This window comes from Rhinolophus ferrumequinum, chromosome 22, assembly GCF_004115265.2.
Source record: "Rhinolophus ferrumequinum isolate MPI-CBG mRhiFer1 chromosome 22, mRhiFer1_v1.p, whole genome shotgun sequence".
In the NCBI taxonomy this organism is placed as follows: Eukaryota; Metazoa; Chordata; class Mammalia; order Chiroptera; family Rhinolophidae; genus Rhinolophus; species Rhinolophus ferrumequinum.
Window position 1 is genome coordinate 44244486 of NC_046305.1, and position 12626 is coordinate 44257111.

Genomic DNA, 12626 nt, shown 5'->3' on the forward strand with positions numbered 1-12626 from the left:
CCTCCTATCATGATCACCTCAAAATTAAAACTAAACCATGGAACAACCATCATTGAGAACTGCCTGAAGTCTAGCTGAACAGAAGCCCTATAACTAAGGATATACAGAAGAAGCCATGTTAAGACTGGCAGGAGGGGCGGAGATGCTAAACCGTCTGGTCCCAAACTTATGGGTGGCAGTTAAAAATATCTATCTTGGCTGTGGAGGTCCCCCCTGAGAAGTGAGGGATTCCAGCACCACACCAGTCTCCCCAGCCCAGGTTCCAGTACCGGGAAGAAAAGTCTCCACAACTTCTGGCTGTGAAATCCAGCAGAGATTGTGGCCGAGTGAGACAGAACACTGCTGGAGTCCCAAGCGTTCCTCTTAAAGGAAGTCTGACTTACTCCCTCTGAGCTCCACCACTGGGGCAACAGCTTGAAAGGTATCAAGGACATACGGGGAGGAACTGAATTAACTGGCTTCTGGGTGAGGGCTAGAGGGCAGCTTTTTCCCCAACAGAAGTGCTGGCAGAAGCCATTGTTCCTTTGTTCAGTCCTCCCCCACCCCCCGTACCCAGCTTGCAGACACAGGCGGGCACCACATCTGAGTCTCCATTAAACTGGCTAACACCAATTGCCTTGCCCTGGTGATTCTCTGAGACCTCACCCCACCCAACTTTCAGGCACAACCAAGCTGCTTCCAAACAAATGGCCTGTCGTGGCTCATACTGTGGACTTTTAAAAATCTCTCAAAGGTTCACAAACACCAAATAAGCAACATCTGACCTCAGCGTGCCCTGTACCTCTTGCTAAGCAGCCCCAAGCTTGGCACTAGCAACAGCAGCCTCGGTTCACAGCTTAATCTCTCCCAGGCACCTCCAAGCCCAGCACAAGTGGCAACAATCTGCAGATCACTTGGTAGCTCGAACCAAGTGGCCCCATACAGGGCACAGGCAGCAGCTGAACTTGACTTGCACCACAGCCCCTCCCAAGAAGCTTCAGAACCAACACACCTGGTAACAACATCAAGTGTTACCAATACTTGCATCATAGGAGTACCAGAAGGAGAAAAGAGAGAGCAAGGAATTGAAAACCTATTTGAAGAAATAATGACAGAAAACTTCCCTAACCTGGTGAAGGAAATAGACATACAAGCCCAGGAAGTGCAGGGAATCCCAAACGAGATAAACCCAAAGTGGCCCACACCAAGACACATCATAATCAAAATGCCAAAGGTTAGAGACAAAGACAGAATCTTAAAAGCAGGAAGAGAAAAGCAGTCAGTTACCTACAAGGGAGCTCCCATAAGACTGTCAGCTGATTGCTCAACAGAAACTTTGCAGGTCAGAAGGGATTGGCACAAAATAGTCAAAGTGATGAAAAGTAAGTACCTACAACCAAGACCACTCTACCCTGCAGAGCTATTATTTAGAATGGAAGGACAGATAAAGAGCTTCTCAGACAAGAAAAAGCTAAAAGTGGCCTCAGTCCCTCCTGCCACATGTACATCACCACCAAACCATATTACAAGAAGTGTTAAAGGGACTTCTTGAAGGAGAAGGAGAAGAAGTGACGATTAAAATTATGAATAATAAAATGGCAATAACTACATATCTATCAACAATGACTTTCAATGTGAATGGGTTAAATGCTCCAATCAAAAGACATAGGGTGGCTGAATGGGTAAGAAAATAAAACCCTTACATATGCTGCCTACAAGAGACTCACTTCAGATCAAAAGACACACACAGATGGAAAGTAAAAGGATAGAAAATGTTATTTCATGAAATTTGAAAAAAAAAACCCAAAAACCTGAGGTAGCAATACTTATACCAGAGAAAATAGACTTTAAAACAAAGACTGTAACAAGAGACAAAGAAGGACCCAATAATCCCATGTCTGGGTATTTATTTGAAGAGATCCAAAACGTTACTTCTAAGGAACATGTGCATCCATATGATCATTGCAGCATTATTTACAATAGCCAAGATATGAAGGCAACCTGGGTGTCCATCAATAGATGAATAGATAAAGAAGAGGTGGCACATATATGCAATGGAATATTACTAAGCCATAAAAAGAATAAAATGTTGCCATCTGCTAAAACATGGATGGATCTAGAGGGTATTATGCTAAGTGAAATAAGTCAGACTGAATGACAAATACCATACGATTTCACCTATATGTGGAATCTAAAAAGCAAAATAAATGAACAAACAAAACAGAAACAAACTCATAGATACAGAGGACATTTTGAAGGTCCCCAGATGGGAGGGATGTTAGGGTGATGGGAGAAAAAGGAGAATGTAGTAAGAAGTACAAATTGGGAGAACTAGGAGAAGCGTCGCCGCCGCCACCACCACCCACCATCACCTACCTCCTCAGTCATGCCGCAGCACAAGTTCTCCATAGACATGACCTGTGAAAGCTGCTCTAATGCGGTCACTCGGATCCTCAACAAGCTGGGAAGAGTTCAGTATGAGATCAACTTGCCCAACAAGAAGGTTTGCATCGAGTCTGAGCACAGCGTGGGCACATTGCTGGAGACCCTGAGGAAAACAGGAGAGACTGTTACCTATCTCGGCCTCAGCTAGCGAGGGACTGCGCCCCCAGCCTACCGGCTGGACCAAAGTGGGCAGGACACCCATCTTTTCGTGTCTTCCAGACATGGGAACCTGGCAATCCTGCTCAACAATAGGAGTTCCTCTGGAGACCCTCATTTGCCCTGCTCCTCCCTAGCTTTCCTGCAATAAAGTCGAGCTACTTCTGTTGGGGAAAAAAAAAAAGTACAAATTGGTAGTTATGATATCGTCATGGGGTGTAAAGTAAAGCATAGGGAATATGGTCAATAATATTGTAATTACTATATATGGTGTCAGATGGGTACTAAATTTATCGGGGTGATCACTTCATAAGTTATATAAATGTCTAATCACTACGTTGTACACCTGAGACTAATATGATATTGTATGTCAACTGTAATTGAAAAAAATTATTTAAAAAAATCATATGGAAGACTTGAGCTATTATGAGGTTTTCTTCTTGGCCTGACTTCCCACTTTTTAAACCTTTTAGCAAATTGGGACTTCACTGTATATGATCTCCCCAAAGGGAAGGGAATCAGGCTGACTGAGCCCATCAAGAGGCACGCTGGCTGAGCCAGTCAGCAGTGGGGCTGGGAATGGGTGTGTCCTCGTTTCCTAGGGCTGCCGTAGCAAAATACTGTGCCACAAACCTGGTGCCTTGAAAACAACAGAAATGTATCCTCTCATTTCTGGAGGCTGGAAGTCCAAAATGAAAGCATTCACTTTTCTCTGAAGGCTGTAGGGCAGGATCCTCCCTTGCGTCTTCCTAGCTGCTGGTGTTTCCAGCAATCCTTGGCACTCCTTGCCTGGTAGGTGCATCCCTCCAGTCTCTGCCTCCGACATCACACGGTGGTCTCTGTTATCTCTTCTTACAAGGACGCCAGCCATTGGATCTGGCCCACCCCATCTAGTATGACCTCATCTTCGCGAACAACATCTGCAAAGGCCCTATTTCCAAATAAGGTCACATTCACAGGTCCCAGGGCTTAGGACTTCAACTTATCTTTTTGGGGGACACAGTTCAATGCACAATGGAACACTCTCCCTATCTATCTTCCAAGTTTGTCAAGCAAAGGTATCCACTGAAATGATTCAACAGCTAAGACACAACTAGCAGTGACTGATGGGAGGAGGCTGGTGGGAAGATGAATATGTGGGCAGCTACTTCCCCATTTCCAAAAATGGGGAATGGAGGCCTCGAGTGCCAACTCAGTCCTTAACCTCCTACCCTATCCCCAGTGGAGGCAGATTTTCAGAACTATCCTGTTTCCCCGAATATAAGACCTAGCCAGACAATCAGCTCTAATGCCTCTTTTGGAGCAAAAATTAATATAAGACCTTATATTATATTATACCCGGTCTTATAGTAAAATAAGACTGGGTTTTATATTAATTTTTGCTTCAAAAGATGCATTAGAGTTGATGGTCCAGCTAGGTCTTATTTTCAGGGAAAGACGGTAACATCTGAGGTGCAGGATACTTTGCTAGTTTTACCCTGACCCAGAACTTCCAAGTAAATGCTGGCAAATTGGCCCATTCATCATTTATAAGGTGCAGTTCCACAGGATGGTTAACATGCCCGTCCAAGGTAGAGGTGCCTGTAATTCATTCCAGTTTTTAAAGGAGATCTCCCAGAATTCTGTTCAGATTTATTGTCAAATAACAGTTCCAAAAAATTGCATCCAATGCTGACTCAGGCCTGGCAGGGAGAGCTGCTCAGGCATCGATTTGTGACTTCCCAGTGGGAGGACCTCAGGGGGGTAAACCCGCGGGCCTGATTGCGCTCTTAGATTAATATTTAACAAGATGACCGCCGTCACCCATCCTGCCAGCCCGGATCAGTGCCACAAACCATGGCTCTGTCTTGCTGTGTGCAAGGGCTGCAAGGAAGACTTGGCAAAATTTTAATTAACTGAAGATAAACATCCATGGGGAGCGTGAGTCCATTAGCTGACACCACCACCCAGAGAGAAGAGGGCTTGCTAATCACACGCCACAGCGGGTGAAATGACCTGCAGACTGGCAGCGTCCATTTGCTTTCAAATTAAAAAACATATTTTTAAAATAAATATGCATGGGGTCTCTGTTTGTCATGTTGTTTCTCCTGAAAAGCAGGAAAACTGGGTTGTTAGTGAGCAACTGTTTTCAATATTTCAGCCCAGGAAAGCTGAAAACACAAGTGCAGCAAAACAAGGCTGGAACTGCCCTTCCTTTGGAGGAAGACAGAGAAGTAGCGTGGGGAACCGAGCGAACGCAAGCAGGAATTGAGGGACCCATCCCTGAGGAAAAAGTACAAGTAACAGTCTGTGTGGGCTGGATCAACTGTGTGTAGAAGTGGCGGAAAATCAGGTGCGGCAGACATATGCTATTTGTTCAGCGTCAAGGAGTCTGCAAAGTTAAATCTTACAATATGTCTGCAATTCACCAACCTTGGTTTGGTTTGCAAGATAGCAAAACAACAGGGCTCGAACTTCAGTTTATAACATTCTAGAAGGAAGATTTTATATAATTTTAGAACCTCGTCAGAAAGTGGGTACTTCATTCATTCACATATTCACCACTTACTATCCAGGTCTGGAGACACAACAGTGAAGACGATTTAACAGTCTCTGTTCTCAGGCAGCTTACATTCTAGTTGGGTGAGGTGGAGAACAGACACACAAGCAAAGATCAGGTGGCAACTAAGCGCAGAGACCTGAATGGTGAGACAGAGCTGGCCAAGGAATGACCTGGGGAGCTTGCTGGGGTGGTGGGGGTGGGGGTGGGGAATATCAAGTGCAAAGGCCCTGAGCGGGGCAGGAGCTTGGCCTGTTGGAAGGAGAGAGAAAAGGCCAGTGTGGCTGAAGCTCTGTGAGAAAGGAGATGAGGTGTAGAATAAAGGAATTGACAGGGGTAAGGTTAAGGAGATAGGATTTTATTCCAAGTGCTATTATGTACGTGAAACCTGTCATTCCCACTAGATTATAAGCTTCAAGAGGGCAGAGCCTATAGCCATATTGCTCCCTCAATACTTAGTTTGAGTTCCAGGGCATGTACTGTCATTATTATTATTATTATTATTATTATTATTATTATTATTATTTATCCTCTTTTATTACAGGTGTAGGTATTTAAGATTTCTCCCCCAACTGAGTTGTAAGATACCTAATAGCTTGAGCCTGGTCCCCTGCTGACCCTTTATAATGTGGTAGGCCAGACTCCAAGATGACGTCCAATGATCCTTGCTTCCTTATGTAGCCCCTTTCACAATGGGTCAGGACTGGCCCTGTGTGAATACAAGATAGAAGACATAGTGGGTGACATTCAAGGCTGGGCCTGAAAGTCACTGCAGCATCTGGCTGGGACTCTTGAATTTCTTGCTCTGGGAGAGTGCAGCTGCCGTGCCCTGAGGACACTCAAGCAGCAACATGGAGAAGCCCACATGGAGAGGAACTGAGTCCGCTGACAAAAGCCAGCAACGATTTGCTGGTCACATAAGTGAGCCACCTTGGAAGTGGGTCCCCCCAGCCAAGCTTTGTGATGACCATGGCCCCAACTGACCTATGACTGCCACCTCATGAGAGACCCTGGGCCACGACTGCCCAGCCGAGTCCTTCCCAAATTCCTGACCAACAGAAATGGTGAGAGATAATGTCATTATTTTTTTTAAGCCATTAGGTTTCGGGTGATTCGTTAGGCAGTGGTACCTAGCCAGAAGGCATAGTATAAGGTCACGCAATAGCACTAGGGGGGTGAAACACAGCTATGAGGAAGTCCTCCGAGAGCCCTTTCCTTGTGGGACAGAGGTAAGGGAACCCCTGAGCGAAGGGAGGGCTATAGCTACGTATGCCCCGAGGGCATCTAAGAGTCAGGTCTCAACGAGGAGACACTGATGAGACCATGTAAGAATAAATGTGGAGGGCAGAATTCATCCGTTGTTACCTCCTCCCATGGAGGAGACAAAGCCAGGGGATTCCACCAAAATATTGTATCTGCAAGATCGTCTCATATCTGTGTAGCTTGCTCAAGTTCATTGTTGTGTGACCCTGGTCTAGTTTCGAAAAGCTAGAATGAAAAGCTCTTGAATGTTTGGGGTAACGAATAAGAAAGAGTGGGGGAGAGACACTGTCCCACTGCAAAGCCTCTTGGAAGCAGCTGCCAGAATGGAGGGCAAATAGGCGAGGCCCTGGGACCTGCTGAGGGAATCAAGCCAGGACCCAGAGCCGGGCTGGGCCCGACAGGCTCCCGGGGCCTCACAGTTCAAAGCCCATTGCATATACGTGTTGCATGGAGTGAGGCCGGTTCAGTAACTTCCTGGGGCACAGGAAGAGCAGTCCCCCAAGCCTACGACGTTCTTCCTGAGACTTGGCTTTTGTCAGAGCTGGCACCTCCCAGGTGAAAATGTGCAGTCATCTCAATAAGCTGTGGGAGGCATATGCCCAGCCAATCAATTATTTATCCTCACACAACCCCCTCCTGACACCATTTGTCTGGCTACTCATTTCTGTAATTAATTGATGTCGTTCAACTGAGGTCTGTTGGATTCTTGTTTCAAAATAAATTTGATCTGGGACTCTCATGTAATACACCAATAAAAGCAGTGCTGTTGCAGTTCGGGTGGGAACAGGAAAGGGTGCCAAGCCCTGTCTCCCCTCAGCTTCCCCTTTGTCCCCTTCGTGTCCCGGAGACCCTTCTCAGAAACCCTCATATTCTGAATATCCTACAGACATTGAAAACTACAATTGAGGTTATCCTGGAGTCTGCCACATAGTCTTATAATAATCTGTCGTTAGTGATTATTTGTGCTGCTGTTTTCTTCCACGACTGCCAGTAAATTGATCTTCCTGAAATACCACCTCACTGCATATTTTCCACGCTTAACACCTCTGGTGGGATCCTGCTCCTCAGAAGTTCAAGTTCAAACGTTTTTCTCAGTGATATCTTTGCTGGGGGACACACTAAGCCCCCTCTCCTTACTGACCCCCCAGGTGCCGCCTCCAGGCCCTGTGTTTGCATTCCCTCCCCTGGAACACCATCGCCTTCCCCATCCACTGGGCACTGCTTAGACCCCACTTCCTGTGAGACAATTACCACTTCCGGTGAGACAATTACCACTTCCGGTGAGACAATTACCACTTCCGGTGAGACAATTACCGCTCCCGGTGAGACAATTACCACTTCCTGTGAGACAATTACCACTTCCTGTGAGACAATTACCGCTCCCTGCCCCGCCCCCCACCGCCCCCAGCCTAGGAGCCTTTCCCCTTCAGCATAACATGAGCGCATACATTCTCTAGACCAGCGGTTGACCCTTAACATTGCTGTGGCTCCAGAGTCACAGAAACACGAGGTTACCGGGATCTGAGAGATCGTCTAGTTCAAGGCCTTGTTTCATGAATGGAGAGCAGCCTGAGAGTTGAAGTAACTTGCCCCAGGCCGCGCAGCTAGTTAGTGCCGAAGTCACACAGAAAAGTCAGTTCCTCAGGCTGGGTTAAAGACTCTGGTTGCTTCTTCAAGGCGGAGACTGTGTTTCCTATTTCTTGGAATTCCCTACACATAATAGGTGTTCAACTGATATTTGTGGCGTCGGTGATTGATTGGTGGTGGAGAACGCCTCTTCACTGTTGAGGTTATTAGAAGCCAGCACTGAGAATGAAGGCCGAGAGGCAGCAGCACAGGAAGAAAACATTTGTTACCCAAAGTACAAGTGCCAGGGGCCTGCCACCGCCAGATCCAGCCTCTGGAGGGCACACATAAAAGAAGGGCAACAAAGCATGCCTCCCCTGAAGCTGTGTTTCTCTGGATGGTAACCTTCTGGTCTGTAAAATCAGGATAATATGAGGATTGGGAAAAAGGACGTAAAGCACTTGATACACCTAAGCATCAGTAATTGGTTGCTTTTTTTTTTTTTATCACATCACTCTTATTTCTTCCATTTTATTGTGAAAATTTTCAAACACACAGCAAAGTAGAAAGAATTTTACAGTGAACAGCTGTCTACTAACCACCTAGATTCTACCACTAATGTCTAAAGTTGTTTTTTCACGTATCTATCCATCTCTCTTTCCCTTTATCCATCCATGAGTCTATTTTATTTTAGCGATGCATTTCAAAGAAATAACACTTTCTCCTACATACTTCGGCATGCCTATCATTAAGTAGAGTTCAATATTTGCTTAGTTTTTTCATTTGATGTGAACTTTAGGCATAATGAAACGCGCAAATCTTAAGTGTACCTTTGCTGAGTTTTGACAAATGCAAACACCTGTGTAATCCAAACCCCCATCAAGATATATAGAACATTCCATCACCACGGAGGGTTCCCTCACGCCCCTTCCGAGTTTGTCTTCCTCCCACCCACAGAGGCAACCGTTATTAAGACTTTTTCTCTTCTCCAGTGTATCTACTACAGAACATCACATAAATGGAACCACATCATCCATACTCTTCCATGTAAGGCTCCTTTCACTCAGCATAATGATCTTGAAACTCATCCATCTTTTTTTTAATTGCTGAGTGGTATTCTGTTATATGAATATACCACCGTTTGTTCATCCATTATCCTGCTGTTGGGTTTGTTTTCCGCAGAGGAGCACTTCAAATATTACTGTGTTCACATCTTCATACACGAGCAAATGAGGAAGTCTCCCCGTATATATTGGGAAATGATCACCAGAGTAAGTCTAGTTAACATCCATCACCTGATGGAGTTACAGAATTTTTTACTTGTGATGAGATGTCTTAGCAACTTTCAAATATGCAATAGAGTATTATTAACTATAGTCTCTATGTTGTACATCACATTCTCATACCTTATTTTATAATTGGAACTTTGTACTTTTTGACTCCATTCACCCTTTTTCCCCCCGACCCCTACCCCCTGCCTGTGGCAACCGCCAATCTCTTCTCAACCTTCAAAAAACCAGGTGTCATGCAGGGTCTCTGGTCCCGCTCTCTGCACAAGAACGCAGGATATGGTGAGGCCAATGGAGCCATGGATAGGGGATTCATACCACTATATTCAAGATGGTGGCTGGTCGAGACACAAAAGCAAACATCCGCCAGTACCCCATCAAGGGGTCCTCCTGCACCCCAGTCTCCCTGATGGCCAGGTAAGACACAGGATGTAGGATCAACACGATCTGTTTGCTAACTGCACTTGCTAGCCACAATCCACCATCTGCTTCTCTGCCAACCGCCTTGCCAGTGCAGCAACAGCAATTATATTAGTGGCTAATGGCTAACTGGTTACATTTTATTATAATATAAGACCGGGTCTTATATTAATTTTTGCTCCAAAAGAGGCATTAGAGCTGATTGTCTGGCTAGGTCTTATTTTTGGGGAAACACGGTTATGTAATTTTACTAACGATTGTCACCCCAATAAATTTTAATTAAAAAAAAAATGAAACAACAAGGCCTTTAGCTAGCCAAAATGAGTTTATTCAAAAATAGCAGAGGAATTGAGATTCAGGACAAACGATGGCAAACCATAGGCAAGTCTGAGGAGGCAACCGGAAGGTCAGCTTTGATTCGGTTTTAGGCGGAAATTGGGGAGGGCTGTGGCCGCTTTTATTGGCTGCGAGCAGTAGGCAGCTTATTGTCAGAAGGAAAGCTTCCTTTTTCCTGCTGGGCTCTGCAAGCTGCGGTGAGTAGTAAATCCTTTTATGGTTTCCCGACTCGTTTTGATTTAGCTTTCTTTTGTTCATTTTCAGACTGTTCCTGTATCTGTGAGCTTGGTTGTTTTCTGTTGCTGTTATTTTTTAGGTATCACATATAAGTGAGACCATAACGGTATTTGTCTTTCTCTGACTTAGTGTAACGTCCACCTGTGTTGTTGCAAGTGGCAAGAATTCCTTCTTTTTTATGGCTGAATAATATTCCATTGTATATACGTACCACAATTTCTTTATTCATTCATCCCTCGATGGATACTTAGGTTACTTCCATATCTTGGCTGTTGTGAATAATGCTGCAATGGACGTAGGGTTGCACAGGGTTTTTTTCCAGTTAGTGTTTTTTGGTTTCTTTGGATAAATACCCAGAAGTGGAATTGCTGGCTTATATGGTGGTTCTATTTTTAACTTTTTGAGGAACCTCCATACTGTTTTCCATAGGGGCTGTACCAATTTACAAATCCCACCAACGGTGCACCAGCGTTCCCTTTTCTCCACGGCGTTGCCTACATCTGCTATCTCTTGTCTTTTTGATAATAGCCATTAACAGGTGTGAGGTGATAGCTCATTGTGGTTTTGGTTTACATTTCCCTGATAATTAGTGATGTAGAGTACATTTTTCCATGCACCCGTTGGCCATCAGTATGTTTTATTTGGAGAAGTATTTATTCAGACCTTCTGCCCATTTTTAAATTGGATTGTTTGTTTTTCTGCTATTGAGTCATCTGAGTTCTTTATATATTTTGGATATTAGTCCTATCTCATATATATGATTTGCAAATATTTTCTCCCATTCTCCCATGCCTTTTAATGTTGCTGATGGTTTCCTTTGTTGTGCAGAAGGTTTTCAGTTTCATGTAGTCCCACTTGCTTATTTTTTGGTGTCAAAACCAAAACACCATCACCAACATTGATGTCCAGGAGCTTAGCACTTATGTATTCTTGTAGGAATCTTATGGTTTTGGGTCTTACATTTAAGTCTTTAATTTATTTTGAGTTGATTTCTGTGTATGGGATAAGATAGTGATCCAGTTTCATTCTTTTGAATGTTGTTGTCCAGCTTCCCCAACACCATTTATGGTTGTATAGTCTGTTTCCCATTGTATAGTCCTGGCTCCTTTGTGGTAAATTAACTGATCATATATGTGTGGATTTCTGCAATTAATTTCGAATTAATGCTAGTTTTGTCCCTTCTTTCCTTATGGTAATGTATCATCAACAGTCTCAATCACCACAAGACTCAACTTGCCAGGTTTGTCTCAGACAGAAAAGGCGCTGGGCCAGGGGGAGAAGATGTTTCTTCCAAAGAGATTCCGCCAGTTCTTTCCTGGCTTACGTCAGTGCATACATAGAGCATCATTTTGATAGAAGATTCAATTTTAATTCCCTCCCGGGAGATCCCTCACCCGGTCTTATTCTTATTCAGTGCATTTTCCCTAGCTTCCTCCACCATGACATGAGTCAGAGCCAATTAAGAGTCTTCTGTTTCCTCATCAGTGATATTTATGACGATGGAAATATTTATGATGCATGGAGAGGACCTGGGTCAGAGAGGAGACTGAGTTTTTGCTGTCCTTGTAAATGGGATTTGTCTCCTGCTTGTTTTTGCCAGGGTTGTAAAAAGGAAGTGTATACATCATGTAGTTTAGGGTGGCATTTTTTTTTTTTTCCATCTAACCTTTGCATTCAGGCTGTAGATTAATCGGTGATAAATGCTTTTTTATTACTGACCTCTGTGCTTGGAATGAAGGAGGCATTTTGGTTTTCTGGACAGTTCAGTAACATTGCCTCCTTTTCCTGAGCCTGCCCTCAAATGCCGTCCCTAGGCCAGAGCTACACCGTACTAGGGGAAGGCATTTAATCCAATGACAGAAATTCTGCATTCCATAAGAGGCTCAAGAACTGCTGGAATCCACCTAAATGCCTCTGCACAAATAAGAAAGGGTCAGAGTTATTTCATGTTTTGGCAAAATTGCCAGAAAAGTAATGTCTTTCTCTCTCTTTCCATCCCTCCCTCCCTCCATCAGTTCTTTCTCCCAGGAATGTCCTTTTCCTTACCAGTCTAAGTCCTCCACCTGGATCCCATGCTTTCTTACAGAGACCTGGCTCGTCTCCATCTTCAAACACTCCATTGCAAATGGTTCTTGTACCTCTGCCCACAGACACTGTTTCTATCTCTCCTGTAATATTCAGACATATTTAGGAGATGAATATATGGATTGATTTTGCGTGTATATAAATAGATATGTGTATGGAATGCTTCCTCTGTGCCGAAAGCCCTTTCTTAGGACTGCTTTCTCTTCCCTCCCCTCGGAAATTCTTGACAGCTGCACTCTCTGCCTTGGTTTCCTCACTCCTTGGCCCCGTGCAGCATGGTCCACCCTCACCACTGTACTGAAAAGGTCCCG

At 44.5% G+C, this 12626-nt stretch overlaps 1 protein-coding gene across 1 annotated transcript; it reads left to right on the forward strand.

Annotated features, from left to right (window-relative positions):
* Window positions 1-2365: 2365 nt before the first annotated feature.
* LOC117015079 (copper transport protein ATOX1-like) lies at window positions 2366-2572 on the forward strand. The gene has a single exon (XM_033093453.1). It carries the CDS (start codon window positions 2366-2368, stop codon window positions 2570-2572), a length of 207 nt encoding a protein of 68 aa, XP_032949344.1.
* The last annotated feature ends 10054 nt before the right edge of the window (window positions 2573-12626 follow it).

Bases quoted from the DNA above. Each gene is read 5' to 3' on its own strand.
- LOC117015079 (XM_033093453.1), top strand. From the start codon at position 2,366: ATGCCGCAGCACAAGTTCTCCATAGACATGACCTGTGAAAGCTGCTCT.